General features: G+C 36.4%; 2 protein-coding genes across 9 annotated transcripts in view; one reads left to right on the forward strand and one right to left on the reverse strand.

Annotated features, from left to right (window-relative positions):
• The window catches only part of RCBTB1 (RCC1 and BTB domain containing protein 1), a 32,986-nt gene extending 30,499 nt beyond the window's left edge, over positions 1-2,487 (forward strand). For both annotated transcript variants that reach the window (XM_026707659.2, XM_087919439.1), the window contains exons 11-12: positions 177-307; positions 1,614-2,487. In XM_026707659.2, coding sequence (XP_026563444.1) covers positions 177-307; positions 1,614-1,754 — 272 coding nt within the window. In that variant the 3' untranslated portion in view covers positions 1,755-2,487. The remainder of the gene's footprint in view (positions 1-176; positions 308-1,613) is intronic.
• Positions 2,488-3,603: 1,116 nt separating this feature from the next.
• Positions 3,604-19,624, reverse strand: part of PHF11 (PHD finger protein 11) — a 28,901-nt gene continuing 12,880 nt past the window's right edge. For all 7 annotated transcript variants that reach the window (XM_087919443.1, XM_087919446.1, XM_087919442.1 and 4 more), the window contains exons 2-10: positions 18,492-18,611; positions 15,789-15,896; positions 14,691-14,824; positions 11,786-11,826; positions 10,822-10,886; positions 9,930-9,993; positions 8,327-8,449; positions 6,500-6,571; positions 3,604-5,343 (exon numbers count right to left, since the gene is read on the reverse strand). In XM_087919443.1, coding sequence (XP_087775569.1) covers positions 5,204-5,343; positions 6,500-6,571; positions 8,327-8,449; positions 9,930-9,993; positions 10,822-10,886; positions 11,786-11,826; positions 14,691-14,824; positions 15,789-15,896; positions 18,492-18,599 — 855 coding nt within the window. In that variant the 5' untranslated portion in view covers positions 18,600-18,611 and the 3' untranslated portion in view covers positions 3,604-5,203. The remainder of the gene's footprint in view (positions 5,344-6,499; positions 6,572-8,326; positions 8,450-9,929; positions 9,994-10,821; positions 10,887-11,785; positions 11,827-14,690; positions 14,825-15,788; positions 15,897-18,491; positions 18,612-19,624) is intronic.

A 19,624-nucleotide genomic window follows, 5' to 3' on the forward strand; every position in this document is an offset into this window, starting at 1 on the left:
CAAATGACAAGGGACAATGGACTGAATATGCCTTTCTCTGTTTAACAGCCTTTTCTGGTGAACTCTGCCTCCTAAGATGTGTAAAGATTTTACATTTTCAGTACAACTTTTTATCTTTTATGACCAATGTGCAGGAGATTCTGTATCATTTAATGTAATTAAAATCTTAATTTCAGGGCTTCTGGACTTGGCTACATCGTACTGCGAAAACCGATTGAAAAAATTATGTCAACATCTCATCAAAAGAGGAATCACAGTGGAGAATGCTTTCTCGCTGCTCTCTGCAGCGGTGCGCTATGATGCAGAGGTAAATCAGCTGTCCCCTGAAATCTGCCCTCTCCAGTGCCCCTTGGGGAATTGCTAGGGAAACAGTGAAGCAGCTGGGCACAAACATGACTTTAAGAGGGGAGGTGGAAGTCAGAAGACGGTGTGTGTGTGTTCACATATACACTGGATGAATAGTGGTGGCAAATTGGAGTACTGTCTTGGGAGTGTTTGAGTGATATGTCTTGGGGGTGACATATATGAAGACATATTTGGAGAGTCATCTTGGGTGATAGAAATGAGCAACAAAATGTCTTAGAATGACAAAGATGGGTTTGTTGGCAATTTATATCTTCATCGGTTTGCATTCTGTAAATTTCCAGATGTATGAAGTCAGACACATGATTTAGCATTTGAGACTCATAGTCAATTTAGTGTTAGCTGAATTATTAGTGCTTTCTGACCAGTTGGACCTTATCTCAGCTGCAGTAACATTATTCAGGACTAAGGGATTGAGCCTTGGGTTCTGTATAACGCAGTCCTGTATTTACAACAATAACATAAGAGCCTGAAATGTAATTCAGTGCAGCTCCTTGGAATCATGTTGGACATCTCAAAACTCTTTTGAAGGGCTCACTCCACAACACCCTGGAGATGTGTGTGTCTCTCATTGCCAAAGTACAGGCTTTTTTTCCTTTGTGTTACACATAGTAAAATACCATTAGAGGCCATCACAGTTCTCTTCATGCATTTTAGTGGTGAAAATGAAGAGAAGAGCTAGAACAGACACATCTGCCCGAAGAATTCGTTCCAGAGTTATGGCAAATTGCTCCAAGTGTGTTATGAGAGAACATGTGAAGTTTTAGGGATGATTTACCTGTTAAAAGGGTGGGTTTTTTTTTTTTGCTGCATTAAGAATATGAAACAATTTGTCCCATCATAATACTTTTATTCTGTTTTAATACCAAATACATGGTTCTTGGTAAGTCTTTGTTCAATCCAGATATTCCACCTTGAAGTAGTTTATAATTCAAAGTTATCTAATATAACCTGGAAATAAAATATTTAAAAGTGGTATCTTAATGGTACTATACCTATTCAAATTGCATTTTTACATACATGGAAAAAGATTTTAAGACAGGTAAAATGAAAATATTTCCTTTTTCTATTGTGGTTAAAACAAGTGGCAGAATGACCTAGATGAAAATAACAAATGTTGTGTATGCTGTTAATACTTTATTCAATAAAATTTATTTTTTAAAAATACTTTCTTCAGCATTAGTATTATTGAATGTTTCAATTTAAAACTTGTTTTGAATGAATTTAAATTTTTTTTGTTTTCTATTTAGGATTTAGAAGAATTCTGCTTTAAGTTTTGTATCAATCATTTGACTGAAGTCACCCAGACAACTGCCTTCTGGCAAATAGATGGTTCTTTGCTAAAGGAATTCATTGCTAAAGCCAGTAAATATGGAGCCTTTAAGAACTGAGAGGTGTGTTTGTTTTGGACTGTTATCTCCACAGCTTTCATGCCTTTTTCTCATAAGTCCAATTAATTATATCGCCTACAATATAAAACCTAATGCCCAACAGCTGTACTCTTAAAGAGATTCCAAATTAAATAGAAAGCATTTTACTTGGGTTTTGTTACTCCAAAGAATTGGATCTATTTACTGTTTTAAGTAACTCTTGAGAAAATCAGAACAGATGGAGTGGGTAGAAGTAGCTAAAATAATGTCAGAGATTGTTCTTTGCAGATGGTTTGTTAATTTTTTGTAATCACATTGTGGTACCTCATTCTTTGGAAGCACTCTGATGGCAACTGGAAGCAAACTATTTTACATGGATAAGGGGAGTTTTGAGAAAGGAATCAATATATATGAAGGAAACTTACACTCTAGTTATTTGAAAAATTGTGAAAAATGTTGCATTCCTCTATACATCTTTCTAGGAATAAGGCTCACTGAATTCAGTGGGATGTAATAAATTTGCACTGTAAGTACATTGAGTTATATAATAACTTGAAATGTTCAAGAATCAACTTGTTTTTCCTAACCAAACTGGAATTTGTGTTTTTGTATTTCCTTTGAAGTTTATTATGTTTGAAAAAGAATTACATATTGTTCTGTTTTGTGGACATAAATCATTCAAAGTAAATGACTGTTAGAAAGCTGTTTTGCATTGCGATTATGTATAAACTATATAATAAAATAGATGCCTGCCTATTGTGAATTTTAAACTTTATTAAAATTATGCACTAAATCATCTTTATGTGAGGATTGGTATTCTGGATGGATTCCTTTTTTCACCCCAAAAGTCGGAACGAAGTTAGGAAGTTAATTATTTGTGCAGCATTTCTAAAATGTGATTGAGAAAAGCTATTAAGTCTTTTGGAGTATTTGCTATAGAAAAGTTTGATCTTTCAATTATGCTTCTTCCTCCTTGGAGTGACTGATGCTTGACTCTGACTTGGTGCTGCTCATTTATTGGTGGTTTACTGAAATCAGTTCTTGGATGACTAAGGTTTTCCCCCATAGTCCTCTTATCTTGCCAGAATCAGGTGAGCTGAAAAGACCCATGCGTAAAAGGGGACTGGAGGCTAAAACTTACAATGAATGTTTGCAGGAACTGGGCATGGCTAGTCTAGTGAAGACAAGGACCAGGGTAGACATGATAGCAGTGTTCCAATATTTTGAGGGGCTGCCACAGGAAGGAAGAGGTCAAGCTATTTTCTAAAGCACCTGAAGGCCAGACAAGGAGTAATGGATGGAAACTGAACAAGGAGAAATTTAACCTAGAAATAAGGAGAACTTTCCTGATAGAACAATCAACCAATGGAACAGCTTGCCTTCGGAAGTTGGGAGCTTCATCACCGGAGGCTTTCAAGAAGAGACTGGACTGCCATTCTGTCAGAATGTGTCAAACTCACAGTGTCACGTCATGTTGTGATGTTTTTCCCTTCATGGATCTAGGGTGGGTGTGGCCTGCACACAACGTATCTCGCCTGGAGGTGCCAGTTTGACACCCCTCATATAGCGTCTCCTGCTTGAGTGGGGGGGGTGTGGACTAGATGATCTACAAGGTCCCTTCCAACTGTTAATCTGAAATACCTAATATGGTGTCACTCAGCCTCTTAATCTTGTTTACATGAGATTTAATGCTTCCTTGTTTGTAGGAGAAAGTATGTATTTCTTGTACTACTTCTGTAGGACAATAGTTCTTCACGGAACTTACCCTGATTTGTCCATGTTAAAACTACAGTATGCAGAACTGGCTCATATGTAAGGACCTGCCTCTCAACTTCTAACTCAAGAAAGTAAAAACTCTTGAAACTAAGAATTTAAAAAGGAACCTTTTATTGCGCAGAAGTGAAAACAGGTCAAAAAGCAAATCAGACTCTAAAACCCCCTAGGCATTACAGTTAGACTTAAGGCATTACAAAACCCTCCCTCCAGTCCAATGTGGATTCAGCCAATCCACAGCTGTGAAGATGTTATTGTAACTGCTGTCCTGCGAACCAGATAAGCAGGCAATCCAAGGATCATCTTCCTCCGGTTTTCAGAGTGAAACAACCCACATGGCCCTTCCCCCCAATACATTCCCCAAAAGGTGAGAAAATCTCAGGGCCCTCAGGTGCCAGGATAAAGGTTATAAAATAGCACTTGTCAGAATCCATATGAAAGAATCACATTCAGGGTCTCAATTGAATGGCAGTATCGCTTTAGGGATCTTCAGAAGTTGAATTAAAGTCAAATGGCTACCACTTTCTCTATTGAAGCAGTTCAATAGTTTATTTTTTAAACCACTGCACTGCTGTCTTACAATTATTTAATAAAACTTGAGAAAAGATGGATGATGGAGGGATGGGCTACGTACTCACAGGCTTTGAGTCACCTGTTGCTCAGTCCACTGAAATCGGCCACTCTGGATGGTTATGCCACCTAAGTGTGTCAGTGAACTGGATGCTGAACCATAGCAAAGTTGCTATCTGGAGAAATTCTCAAAAGCGATATTCTCCTCAGTCACTGATAAAAATACCAAAAAAGTAAAGGTTGAGAAAGCAAGTCTGCTCAGAGCTAGACAAAAGCATAATGGGAAGGGAAGGAGGTATGTTACCTCCTACTTTAGACCTTGTTGCAAATTTATTTCTAAAGTGTTTTGGCTCATAATGCATGTTTATTTTCAAAATGATCCAATCTTAAAATTCTGCAAAGGGTATGTAAGTGCATGAGTACAAATGTATAAATTTAAATAGCTATACATTATTAGAAAATATTTTCACTAAACTACTGCTTGCAATTAAGCAATTAAAAAATTCAGAATGTTCTTTAAGACTCTAAAGTTTTTGTGTGGCAGATTTGCTGATTTACTTGATGTGAAACAATTGAAATTTATATAAATTGGCCTCATTAGCACAGTTAACCACTATCTAAATATGGGTATATCTTTATAAGTATAAACTTGAAGCGGGAAGGGCAGTTTCTTTGGGAAATTGAGTGTATATGATAAGAGATACTGAGTCTGAATTGCAAAAACCTTGAATGACCATTAAGTGGCAGGAAAGTATCAGGCATTTGTCTTTCTTTTTACCTTCTAGTGATCATCTTAACCTGTATCTGATAGCTCTGTAAGATAACCGTAAACCAAAACCAGAGTGATTTACAGTAGCATGTTAATAATTTCATCTGCAGATAAAGTGCATATCATGAATTCATTCATTTTCTTCCATCAATTTTCATCTACGGTAATAGAAGGCATTTGAAGCTATACTCTTGGAAGTATACACTCTAATTTAAAACTAATGGTAGATTATTGGCTAGATCAAAAAGGTCTCAACTGTAAAATTGGGAAAACAACAGTTACCCACGTATAAAATGTGTTATACCAAAGTGACCAGGGGAGTGGGGGGGGAAACAGTGAACATTTTAAAGATGGTGGGTTATTCAAAGATACCGCTTGAGGTATTATCTGTGTCTTCTGAGACAGGAAATACTGTTTCTTTTAAATCTCTAAAAAGTTCAATCTGAGCATCCAGTTTTTCCCGTGTATTCATTAGTTCCTGAATTTTTCCCTCTGTTCCTGTATAAATTAAAATCAGTACTTAAGATTAGCAACATATGCAGAGATATATTAAAAAGTATTATTTATGCCAGGCAAATTACTATTAAAGTATATAGACTTAGAAGAGCAATGCCAGGAGGGGAAGAAGGTTGGGGAAACATAAGGGCCACAGTCCTTCAGGGAGAATGTGAAACATTGCATCTTAGGTGATGGGGACCATCCATTACTTTTGCCAGCCCTTCTCATCTATAATTGCCTCTCCCCTCCTCTCGTTCTTTTCTGTCCCTTTTCCATCTGCCCCCAAAAAACAAAAAAACCCACAAACTTGTTTGTGAAAAATTGTCAAAGTATTACTGGTATGTAAATTTCAAAGAATAGCAACCAGAGAAGCTGCATACCAAGAGCTTTCTCCCTATTCAAGAATGGCAGAGCCAGGAACAGCAGCAATCAAAAGTATTGTTCCACAAAGTCACACACGTCAATTTAAGAGTGCAACTGAAGTAAACGAGGTAGAATTAGCACAAAGCACCAATATTGATTTGCAATAAAACAGTCGGCATCCTTTGTAAGGCAGACAAAGCAATATCATTAAACTTTGTTTTACTAGATCATTTGGATCAGGGGTCCCCAAACGTGGCAACTTTAAGACTTGTGGACTTCAACTCCCAGAATTCTCCAGCCAGCTATGTCCACAAGTCTTAAAGTTTTCAAGTTTGGAGACCTCTGATTTAGATGGATAAGGTATCCATTAACTCCAAACGTCTATACAAATTATGTCAGTGTGCCAATTTGCATCATTTGTATTTCCATTATACAAATGACTAAATGATGCAATTTGCATTATTTGCATCATTTATATAATATCATCATAAAAATGCTCCAAATTGCCACTGAAGCCATACAGTTAAAATAATGCTTCGTTATTTTGTGGAGAGGAAAAATTGATTTGTACAATAGCATCTGAAGCCTGCTAAATGGAGGTTTCACTGTGTTGCCTGGATGTATTATTTGCTGAGTTTTTTCCTAGATCAAATGACTGACATGATCAAAGAAACACAGTACTAAAAATAATACTGCATTCTTATCTGTACTTATTCGTATTCTTAACTAGTTTAAAAGGAATAGCTTTGGTTCTACAAACTATAAGAATTGTTACATTTTGTTTAATACATACCTGAATGAGCTCTTCTAAGAATATTTTCAAAGAGATCACAATCAAAAAGTGATACGACTATTTTTTCATACTCTAAGGATAGAAAGAACATGCTGATACTTCTTCGAAAACACAAACTTCTTTTAAAATATGCATAATGATAATGATCAGACGTATTTTTTTAAATCACCTTTTCATCAATAACCAAGTTGCATCTAAATTCAAAACATTAACTGTAGAGCAAGAGATTTCTAAAGATGTTTATATATATTTATTGAGAATTTACATTGTAAGCAATTGCGGAAAGTAGACTAGACAATTCATTAAATTCACTAAAGAAAAACATTTTTCTTTACGGCAACTCAAATAAGAAAAACAATTTTAATGAAACATGCAACATTAAACATGTTAAAAACGGCAACAAGAAAGAATCAAATCCAGGCCAATAATCCTTAAATTGGAATAATGTTTTTAAGGCAGGGGTAGATTCTAACATAAAATGGTAACATTTAGAGAGCAGAAACAAAGCACTGCAATATATTTTCTAAATGAAAATCTCTTAAAGAGGCATATAGGACCTTCCACAAAATTTGTGACAATACTCTTCAGAACATAAAGGAAAGTAGGGTAGAACAAACTCATAGGAGAACAAGTACTTAGGCAATTTGCTGACATCTTAATGTATGTTTGGGACCAGATAGCTTGAGGAATGATCTACTTATAAACTTATTCACACTTCCATCAGCTATACAGACATGGCATCAGCCAATAGAATATTTTCTATTGGCTAATGTCAAGTTGAGAATAGCTTGTTCTCCTATATTTTCCTTTATTTTCTGAATAATATTATCACAATTGCCAGGCAAGGGTCTTCCACAAAATTGGTGACAGCAAACGAAGAAGGAAAAGAAGGTACACGAGAATAAACTAATCTCAATTTGGCATTAGCTAATACTTAGTTGAAGAACTGGAAATAGCATGACTATTGAACGAAATTGAGGTCATGGTCTTTGATTTGAGGATATAATACATTTTCACTTCAAAAAAATGAAATTTAAGTTTACAGTAGGAGAAGATGAGAAATAAGATTAGTGGAAAACACTGAAATAATTCTGATGACATGGCAGTGGAAAAAGCCAATAGGGCTATAGAAAACCCTTAATAGAAAGCCTGAAAACAAAAATTACGTAGGAAACAAAAGGAGGGACTGATGACCAAGAAATACAACCAGGTAGATAGCTAGCTTTGCATATAGAAAAATCAAGCTGAAGTGTAGGAAGCCTAGAACAACAGGAAGGACACTAAATGAATTGCTATATAAATTGTTCAAAGAAGATGCAAAATGATAAAGGGTTTACTAAGAAGAGATAGAACCACAGGTCCTCACTTAACAGCCATAACAGGGACCAGTAGTGTTACTAAGTCAAGTGGTTGTTAAGTGAAACATCTTTGTGACCATTGTTTAGTGTGATAGTTCCAGACCAATGAAAAATAAAACAGAACTATTTACTCCTGTGATTTACAAAATATAATTATTTTGAGCAAATTAACATTCCATTTGCGTTTTTAAGCTATGCCACTCCACTGATTTATATTTAGTTTGCAGTCAACCACTGTTTTAAGATCTTTCTCACATGCATGATTAGCAGTTAAACTGCAAGAATTATTTAGACCAAACTGGGATGCATTCAGGGGAGAAAGATGATAGAGGAGTGGAAACTCCAAAAGAACCAGGAGCATTTAGCTCTGAGAAGTGAAGACCATGAGGTGACACAACAGTACTCTTGGGATCAAACCTCTCGGATAGGAGATCTCAGACAATTGAGAATCCCACATTCTTTACAGTACCTGCTTCTGGAGTATTGTCCTCCATCAGCTTTTCCTGTGCCAGGTGAAGAGTATTTAACATTTCCTCAAAGATTTCATTCAGAAGCCCAGCCTGCTTACACTTCTTTAAAAATTCTATTCTTTCTGTGGAGAGAGAAATACAATGATGTGCACTTTATATTTTTAATTTCATGTTCATCTGGCACAATGGAGCACTGTCCAATGACAATTATTTTCAAGGCATAAAGGCAGAAGATATTATGAGTAAAAGGTGATGGACAAGCATCAGGAATGGTCTTCTCAGGGAGATCAACGGGTTGGTTTCTCATTGAAACAGCCAAAAGACAACGCCTGATCTTCTTATTCTATTTCATTATTTTGTTTTATTTTATTTTTCTCATTCAATGAATGAATGTATAAATGAAACAAAAAAGGATTCTGGGTGACTAACAGAAAATTAAAAAGATAAAAGATTATTAAATAGGCAACCAATATAGATGCTGAGATTTAAAAAAATCAAGCAACACCAAGGTACAAGCTCAACTGTACAACCCAGTCTCCAAGCTAGCCAACCAACCCAGGTTTTTAAAATCTTGCAGAAAGCAAGAAAGGTTGGGGCAGGTACAAACCTCTGGGGAATGACATCATAACATCCTCCGAGAAAACCCAGATCACTGTCCCTTGTAGACAGACGTGAAGCATGCCTTTTAAGATTTTAGAGGTTTAGGATTTTATTACAAGGAGGCAATGTGGTCTGATCTACTGTAAGCATAGTAAAAAATTGTCTGCTACAATGTTTTGCCTGTCAACGACTTCTTCAGCTTCAACTACAATAATACATGGCAAACAATTGATGCAAACTCAAGGTAAACCACTTCAAACTCGATTGCAGAAAATACGACTTCAGCAACAGAGGATCAACGCCTGGAATGCTCTACCCAACTCCGTTATTACAGCCTCAAACCCTCACAGCTTCAATTTCAAATTGCCTACTGTGGACCTCACCCTATTCTTAAGAGGTCCTTAAAGGAGGCGTGCGTAAGTATAACAGCATGCCTACCGTCCCTGTCTTACTGTCCCCATTTATCTGTATTTACTTCCTTTGTTCATGTTTATGTTCATACCTATACTTGTTATCTTGTACATGTTTGACAAACAAATAAAGTAAAGTTAATAAATAAATAAGTTAGGAATAGAAGATAATTAAGTTGAAACTATTAACTGAATCCAGCAAAATCTTCCCAAATGCAAATTCCCCTTCCATTAACAGGTGGCTTTTGAGCTATTAACCAATAGGCCATAAAAGCTGGACCAGCCCAGTGTGTTTAGACAGGCTTCTTCAAGAGAAACAAAACAAAACATTTCCACTTCATCTTGTTTGAGCCAAATAGTTCAACTCTTTCATGTTTCAGATTTCTACGCAGGAATAAAGAACATCATCTTTATAATTCTCCATTAATGGAGAATTGAAGAATTGCCTCTAAGAAAGGAGATGCGATTTATAACTATATTTGTAATTGGAAAGTGAGAAAATTGCATAAACTGCCTTAGGACAGAAATAAATAACAACCATCACCCCTATATTAGGAATTCTAACAATTGACAAATATAACCCATGTTTTACCTTTGTGTTGGTCACGTTTTTCACTGAGGACTTCCATGTTCTCTTCCTCACCTGTCTCATCAGTCTGCCAATATTTTATTTGAAATAGCACTGTTATAAATGGCCCAGATTAGTGATATAACTCATATCACTGTATATTCATTTTTAATAAAGTCAGTCTTAAACTAAATTCTTCCCAAATGGTCTAAAATTATATTTACATATCTCATTTATTAGTAAAATAATTACAATAAATCTTGTTTATAGAGGACTTTTACAAGTTTTTTAAAGTTTTGTTCCTAAATTGTTTTGATGATTTGATGACTTTTATACTAAAGAAATGCTCACATAGCAAAACAGAAAGTTCTAAAACCTATAACACAGGATGGCAGTACCAGCATACAGATTACCAAGAATAAAAGAAAAAGTCACTGTAGTAGCAATATACTTCCAAGTAAAAAAAAAAGAGATATAAACTATTAAATTTTCAGAATCTGACAGCTCAGATTATCGGCTTCTCTTAGATTGAGAGTAAAGGTGGAAATGCATCATTCACTCGTGTTCTTAGATTAATTGGAAAAGACATTCCTCTCTCAAAAATTCAGAAACAAAAAATAATTCATCAGACAAACAGCATTTAGTGGGTGGGTATCTAGTAGTAGGCTTAACAGCTCTACATTCAACAAGGATATCAGTGTCTAGCGATGTTACATCAGTGGCAGTTATCAGTCAGAAAATGACACAGGTCAAAATAAAAACAAAATAAAATTGAGATGCTTTAAGAATCTGAAATTCTGCCTCTACCAGGTGAGGCCATGTGAGCCTGAGTCACAACGGAAGGTGGTGAAGAAGTGTGGCCTCCTAAAAGTTTTAGAAATGTCTCACTGAGACACTGAAAAGGCAACTTCATTACCATATCGGTGGTAGTGGAGGAAGATTCCATTACGAGCACGGGCATTGCCTTCTCATTGTTTTTATCTAGAAAATAAAATAACGAAATATTTTATCACACAATTTCCTACAATACTTCAAGACAAAAAACAGAAAGAAATCCCAGCAGATTCATGAGATCTCGGGAATTTAACTGATGTAAGCACATTGGAATTATGTTTGTTAAGGTTGTCATCCTATGACTCCCTTGACAATCATCTTCCCAAAAATGACTGCTCGAGGCATGGAAAAAGAGACTAAATCAAGAAGCAAGGAGAGTACCTGCCAGTTATAATATCTAAGAATCCAGGCAAAAGGCAGTCTTCTGTGTGTGTAAACAGAATGAAAATCTAAAATATTGGGATAAAAATAAATGTAAATGGGCCCGGTTGATGTTACTGAAAGTCACAAGCAGTAACCGCTGTCAATAATGGTTTCAGTCAGGACTATAATTAGCTATCCAGGCCCTGCTCTACAGAATTAGGAAGATGGTCTCCAGAGCTTCTTACATTATATGTTAACAATAAATAATATATGGAGTCAATTAAAGCAGATTGGGGAATAAGACTATTAGTAGTAGTAGTATTAATTATTCCAGAGTCAGACTGTTAGATAACCATATGAGAATAATACTCTTTATATATTTTCCTGCCATTTTATTCTTTGTTTTTATCTTAATTCAACTTCATTGTTTTAATGGTTTTAGATACTTGATTATAACTATGTATATTGCCCAGACTCACTGTGTAAGATTGGCAGCTGTACAAATGTGATTGAACAAATAAAGAAATTAAGCTCATATTCAAACCACCACCACCTTAGTGCCCTGGTCTTTTTTGTGGAAGAGTGGCAAGAAGTGTTGCAACAATGCTATATTTTTTCTAAAATATACTTCAGAACCCTTGCTAAGACAGAAACAGATTTGAACAAATTCACTAAATACATACCGCAAGAACTGGATTTCTGGTTGTGTATTTGGCAGAACAAACTAATAGAGAAACAGAAAAATAAATAAACTCATAGAAGCAAATATTTTCATTTTTATAAAGATTTAGCAAAGACAAATGAGTAATCAAGATTTTTTTGGTAAATAAATAAATAAATAAGCAGACAATCAGCATTCACGCCAGAAGAATAACACGTTCCTATCCTATCAGTTGAGGATGCCTACAGTATATCCTTTCTACAATGCTACTAGGCTCAAGGAAGAACTTTCAAGACCTTGTGCTCATTGCAGAGAGGAAAAACGGATGGTCAGTTAGGCCAAAACAAAAGCAGTAGCTTTTTTGTATTGTAATTACTGCTGTAAGATAAACGGTAAAGATATAAAGAGTAAGCGAAGCCCTTTAAAAACTTGGAATCATATCTCCATCGTTTTTATTTATTTATTTATTGAATTTATATTGCCACCTAATTCACCCATGGTGACTTGAGGCAGCTTACAGAATGTAAAACCATATTAAAATAAAAATAAAAACTAACAAGAATCAAATAAATTAATAAAGTACAATAGAACAAAATCTGGAAAAAAAATAATAATTCACCAACCCCAACCACATCAGATCACACAAACTATTTGATAGGCTCTACCCCACTCTGGAAGAGTGCCTTCTGGAAGAGTATTAGAGAGGGGGCCATTCTAATCTCTGGGGGAATGATGTTCCAGAGGCCCTTCTTCTTGGTCCCACCAGGTGTATCTCCCTCAGGGATGGGGCCCACAGCATTCCCTGCCTCACATCTACCCAATGGGTTGGGTAGATGTGACCGGCAAGAGACATTCCCTCAGATAACCTGGTCCCAAGCCATGAAGAGCTTTAAAGGTGACAACCAGCACCTTGAATTGCACCCGGAAGCAAAACGGCAACCAATGCAGCTCCCACAGGAGAGGTGAAACATGTGCACACCGGGGTCTGCACAAAACCATGTGGGTCACTGCATTTTGCACCAACTGGAGCTTCCAGGTGTTCTTCAAGGGCAGCCCCATGTAGAGGGTGTTGCAATAATCAAGATGGGAAGTGACTAGGCCATGAGTGCCTGTGAGTAGGGACCACTGGTCCAGGAAAGGGCGTAACTGCTGCATAACCCACAGTTGCGCAAAGGACCTCCTGGCTACGACTGCCACCTGCTCTTTAAGCAGGAGTCATGAGTCCAGGAAAACCCTAGATTACACACAGGGTCTGTTTGGGGTACTGCCACCCCATCCAGAACCGAAGGTGGCAATTCTCCCTGAGCCAAATTTTTTTTACTGTGAAAGGAACAAATTAAAGCTATTAACATTACAAACATAGGACAATTTATTTTATTTCTAAATACATGATCTTTAGAAATAATATCATGTACATTTATAAGAGGAATTCTGGTTCCCCAGTGTGTCTCAAACTCCATTTGTGAATAAAATTGAAATTTATTTCTATTGAAATTTCAGATCAGTCCTTCTGATCCAGATAGAAAAATTTATCATCCTATGAAAAGACACAGAATTAGATCCTAAATATCCCATTTGGGACAGAGAATACTTTTCTGAAGTTAAATCAATGTATTTTTAGTGCTCATCTCCATTCCCCATTGCTATAATGAAGGTCTGACCAGAAGACTTTTTATTCTAGCTTTATTAATAATATATGTGTGCACAGTGCCAGAGGAAACCTCTCTTTAGCCAGATTTGATACCTTCCCACCAATGCTTATTGAGGCAAGATATAATAAATCTCCAGTTCAAGATTGCCCATTTGAAGAACCTGAGCCATGCGCATTTCACAGTACTCCCCATTTCACAGAGCTGATTTAATAATGCTTTTGATATCTAACCATCCTTGTAGGTCAGATGAAGAGAATGTACTTTTCTACTGGCTGATTTATTCCCTGGAAATCTGCAGATGGATGGTTAAATTCTGTTCTACTGATATTGCTGAATGTGGGCTTTGGAAATAGCTATGCTTTGCTGATTTACAGACTGGATTACTTAATGTAGTACATTGTTTGAGCAGTTTTGTATTTCTTTATCCTTCACCACTCGTATCTGTTTATTAGGTTTTCATAATAGCCTATTCAATCCTTTGAATTGGGTCTTTTACTACAAATAAAATTTAGTTACCTCTCAGTTATTTTCAGTAGATAAATGCAATGCTACTTATCAAGTATTTCCTTTTTTCTATGAGTCACTGTGGGCCCTCCTCAAGTCTTTTGGAGTAGACATATGTGGTGGAAGCCCACCTGCATTCACTGTACTGGGCTTTAATAACCAATCCCAGCTTTTCTTACCAGGCTAGAAATTCTCACACTCTGAATTCAATTTTCTGTATATATAAATGCTCACTTTGGCTGTTACAAAAAGCCAGCTTCATCCTAGCCTAAAGAATACATATTCAGAACTAAGGTAGAGTTCAAAATATTATAGATGACATCTTGATAGTTCAATAGTTTCTAGCTTTGCCTGCCAGAATCCTAGAAATCCCAAACTTAAGGGAAAATATGAACGATATAGCAATATTTTCCCCCTCAACTCCGATTATTGACTACTTATACTTCTATAGCATACAGAGCTAGTCCTTTCTGTATTTCTAAGCATTGTAGATAATACAACTTATTGATTTTGCCATCATGTTGCTGAATTCAATAGCTGGAACAAATAGCTTTTGTAAAAATGGGAGATTATAGTGGGTCAGATTCTAATGTTAAAGAGAACATTTTTTTTTACTGGTTTTCCAGGCTAAGATATTCTGAGACATTTGGATTCATGGGGAATAAACACCCATTAGATAAAGCCTTTTTTTGCCATTCAGATAATTTCAAAACATAAATATACTATATAGGATTTTCTTGAAAAGGTTTTAGAAAACATTTGATTATATACCGGTACAGGCCTTCCTTTTCATCTATTTCTACTGAAGCATCATCACACAAGGCACAAAAATAATGGTAACTTCTGCGACAGTGTTTGACCTCACAGCCAATGGTTGCCCCGCTCTTGTGACAGAAATGGCACGTCTGTGTGGAAACAAATTGAAACCACTTTTTAAACTGCAGTTTATAAAACCAGGAAGTGGCATTAGACCAGAGGTGGTATTCAGCAGGTTCAAACCAGTTCTGGAGAACCGGTAGCAGAAATTTTGAGTAGTTCAGAGAACCGGCAACTACCACCTCTGACTGGAGATTTTACATATCCTTCCCCTGCCACGCCCACCAAGCCACGCCCACAGAACCGGTAGTAAAAAAGTTTGAATCCCACCACTGCATTAGACCCATTTACTTCTCCTTCACTCATCACATGCTGGCTTCTATGCTGTGATCGTGTTTAAACTAAACCATTTAGAATGGGCGGGATGTGTCATGTGTTTGCCACGCCCCTGCTCAGTTTAGCGAAGGAGGAAAAGTCCTGATAAGTCATGTGACAACACTGTGACGTGAGTTTGATACCTCTGATTTAGAGTAAAGTGTTTTGTAACAAGAATATGAAACCACATGGGAGTTGTATTTACTAATATCTTGACCTGAAATGGATTAAATAAGAAAAAGTATTTGCCTTGCCACTTTCAGACAGTGAATGGTTGTTATTGGACAGGGGCTGTTAAGCTTATTTTGTTTAATTGCTACTCATGATGACAGCCTATGTAACCAGGGTTCCATAAAGATTTGTGTTTTCTAGTTCAGTTAAATAACACTGCTCCTCTGCAGGGAGGTGTTAACTGATGAAACCATGTTATTCTTATTCATTTTTCTCTGTCAGTTTCCCCCTACACAAGCCAATTTACACTCCCAGTGTTTTAAAATGGGGGACAATACAGCAGTAGCATCAAAAGTCTTTCTATCAATGAGACAGGGGGACTACTAGACTATTGGTTCGTATTATAATCTTTAGGTCTCCAAAGTGGATATTCCAAATGCTTAATGTGAAAATAAATTATTTTAAGTAATTCTGATACAGAATTTTAAAACATGAAAAATGTCTTACCAGCTTCTTTCCTCTCTTTATTTCCTTCATTACTGAAACCACGTCAAATCTTTTATCAAGATCCTCTGTGTTCTGTTCTTCCCCTTCCACAAATCCTGAAGAAAACAACTAGAAATAAAATTTAAAAATAAGATTTAAAACAAGAGGACGCGACAAAATAAAATGTTAAAAATAGCAGCAAGAATTGGCTGGGGAACAGTGCTACCTCATAAATTTACGAAGTTTTAGCAATTTCTTCTGTCAGTTTACTCATCCACAAAAATAACCATTATCACTCTGGGTGCTCCATGGTCTCATACTTAATATAGGGGAGGAATCCTAAGTGATGTTAAGAAAAATTTCAGCAAAATGGTAAAAAAAATGAATGAAAAAAGCATGTGCCAAAATGATAGGAAAAAAATATATATCAGTGTCCCTATGCCTGCCTGATTAGGAAGCATATAACTCTTAGCATTTAACCACTGGAGCTGCTCTTCCTATCCCATACACTTTCCCTAGTTTCCTTGAAAACACTCAACAGACTTTATGAAGAACAAATGTTAAAACCTTCTAAGACAACCCAAACAGCCATTGCTGAGAGCTATAGATATGCAGCTTCACCTCTGATATAATGAAGTTACAAGTTTGCAGATAAAATAATATAGCCAGATTATGAAGAATAGCAGTTAGTTACTAGCATATAGGTAACAACCTTCATATCCTCAAATGGGAATTCAAGAACATTGAGAATACAGTTTGGGGATAGTACAAAACATTAATGAAAATCTTCTGGTTGGCAGAAGCAGCTTTTGTACAGAGTACAGTGTTGTCCCTCTGTCTCTTACTCATAGAACTCCCACTCATTTCTACTGACTAATCCAGAGAAGAATATGTTCAGCAATTATTCTCTTGAGCAATATCTTGTTGAGAAGATGGAAAGCAGCATCTGTGGCTGCAGAGAACTTACTCAGAAGAACAATACTGGTAAGTATTAAGAAACTAACTGTTTTGAATTTTGAAAACATATTTTGGGTGTTCTCATAAACAGTTGCTGGGGGAACAGCATCCCCAATCACAGAACAGCTATTCTTCTATTCACCCTTCCATAGAACACCATTTTTCTTCCTTCCCTTTCACCTTTTTCCAGACAAGGAGGCATATTTCAGAGCAAAAGGTTTCATCTACTCATGTTATCTGTTTTCCAAGCAAGCCTATGGTCCATATTAATTTTTTTCCAATGTGAAAAGACGGAGGGAGAAAGGAATTTGGTGAGAAGTGAGGAAAGTCTTTTTAATCTTAAGGAATCCCAGACAGTGAGTCAGGGGGTTTGGAGAAAACGGGTATTGGAGAAGACACGGTTCAAGGAGGAGGTATTCCAAGAAAAACTGTTCAAACTCCTAAATTTTGATACCTAATTATAAGAAGTTTACCACTTTGCTTGAAAATCATTCAGAAGAAGTTTTGTGAAAATATCATCTCCAAATTCCCCATCTCTAAATCCAACTGCAGAATGGATTGAATATATTTTTTCTTTTCTGGTCCTATTCTCTCACTTCTACTTCTGCCAATGTGAGGACTGTGATTCCAGTCCTCCAGTCCTTCTATAGGAAGATGAGCGCCTTTTTGAATTTAAAAAAAAAAGGCAGAATATAAAATATAAGCATTATCCAAGCTTAGGATAAATACACAGTATTATAAAGCCTAGCTTGTTTCCATGTGATTCTTTTTTCTTCAGAGTATATTTAGAAAACCTTGATATATATACCTCTCAAACTTTTAGCCTGGATACCCAAAACTTTCAAAACCCCTTTCTGAGCCCCTCTTGATTCAGCTAGACTACAAAGCTGTCCATGGCATGTTCCCTTCCTCTCCCTGGGACTCTAGTCACAATTCACTTTTTTATCAGGAAGGAACAGGGAGCCATCACTTTTCCCAATGGAGAAGTAAAAAGAGAAGCAAAGCCAGCACACTAGAAGCTATAGATTCAGGGGAAGCAGGATGCCTTGAAAATCCTGCTCTCTGGGCCTTGATCCTCAAGGAGAAAAGTGAGGGGAAAAGGCTCCCTCCCTCTTATTGTCTATCAATAAAAGAATGCATATACACAAGGCAAGAAACTGGGAGTTCTTAGTCCTATTTTAGCCATGAAAGTCAGCTGGGTGATTTTGAGCCAGCCACTCTCTCTCAGCCCAACACACCTAACAGGGTTGTTGTGGTGGGGACAATAGGAGGGAGGAATATTAGATATGTTAGACACCTTAAGTTATTCACAGAAATAATAAAGGCAGGATATTAATTAATTAGTTAACATATAGTTCATGTAATCTGCAAAATATGGATTACATGAACATAAAGAAAGGCATAAGGAAAGGGACAAATAGAGGAATGGACTCAAGATTTATTATAGCAATTGCCTGAACTGGTCATTTATGCTCCTAATAATCTCTGCTGTATTTTAACATACCACTATAAAAATATTATTTTTATAGAATTATCAGAATTATAGTACTTCTGACCTTCCAAAATAATGGTCTTCTTGTACTCCAACCAGGAAAGTATTTACATTTTAACTCTTGATATTGTAGTGCATACCTATAAAACTATAGGGCATGTGGTATAAAAGAAATAGGTGTATCAATTATGAATTGTGCTTCAAGTCTATTTTCAGGTCTTTTTCATTTTCCCATCAGTAATGGACACAATTTGAATGTCACTAGCAAACCTCACCAAACAGTCCTGATGAACTGCAAGATTCTGCTCTTCAGCGACGTACATAATCACATATGGTTTATCCTTTGGACAAAGGGCACACATCCTTCTCGTCATCTTTGCCATTACTGGAGTCACCTTAGAAAAATATTTTACAGATTAAAACAATATTAACCCATCACCCCAAGGCTCTAAAGTCTAAACAATACATTTTTAAAAATCCACTACTGCATTTCACAAGCTAGTATCCTCTAGCGCTACTGATATTTTGCTTTGAATGTCTTGACATGGGGCTCAAAAATATTTAATTAGAAAAATGCTTAAATCTGTCTGTGAACTCCCACCAGGTCCTCTAAAAAACTTTAAGATATTTTTCAAGAAGAGCAAAGAATCTTTATGTGCGGTTTCATAAGATGAGAGACCATTACTTGGTTATAGGGGTAAAAAAACATTTTTCCTTGCATATTCAAGATGCACTTTCTAGCATTTTCAGTTGTAAACTCCTACATAGTATTTTTGGTCTAATACCTTGGAAGGTTGCTCTCAGTTCTGTTTGTGAAACGGGTACTGTACATGAGTTAAAACACAAATATAAAGGTAACAAGAACAAAGCTAGAAATTAAAATGAGTAACCTGTTTCACAGGATAAATTCAAATTTGACACACACAGACACCATAATTTCATAACAGTAATAATATTAATTTTGGAAATGAAGATGATCAGATCAATCTATTACCTGCCAAATACACAGAGTTGTCTCAAGGGGAACTTTGGATGTCAGATAATACCCAATTTATCATATCCTCAGTACAGCCAGCCAATCTCGTTTTAAATTTGGCAATACAAAACTGGTGGGCAACATTGTCCAATTCTAAACTGCTTCCAGCCAATTTAGATAAGCTTTTCAAAGAAGCACCTGGGCACTTATTGCCATGCAGTTTTCATTCTGTATATTTCTACTTTATACTCCTAAAAAGCAGAGTTTTTGCAATAATTAGACGGAATCTGACATCAGTGAGGCAGAGGAACAGGGGGAGCCTGTTCCCAGTGTATGCTTGCGCAGAGCTGCCAGAAGGCAAGAACAGTTAAGACAAAAGGGGTGACTCAGGAGTAAGGCTTGGAGATGATTGGCCCCTCCCATAAGACATAA

The sequence above is a fragment of the Pseudonaja textilis genome, chromosome 1, assembly GCF_049901715.1.
Source record: "Pseudonaja textilis isolate UNSWEBS1 chromosome 1, rPseTex1.2, whole genome shotgun sequence".
Classification (NCBI taxonomy): domain Eukaryota; kingdom Metazoa; phylum Chordata; class Lepidosauria; order Squamata; family Elapidae; genus Pseudonaja; species Pseudonaja textilis.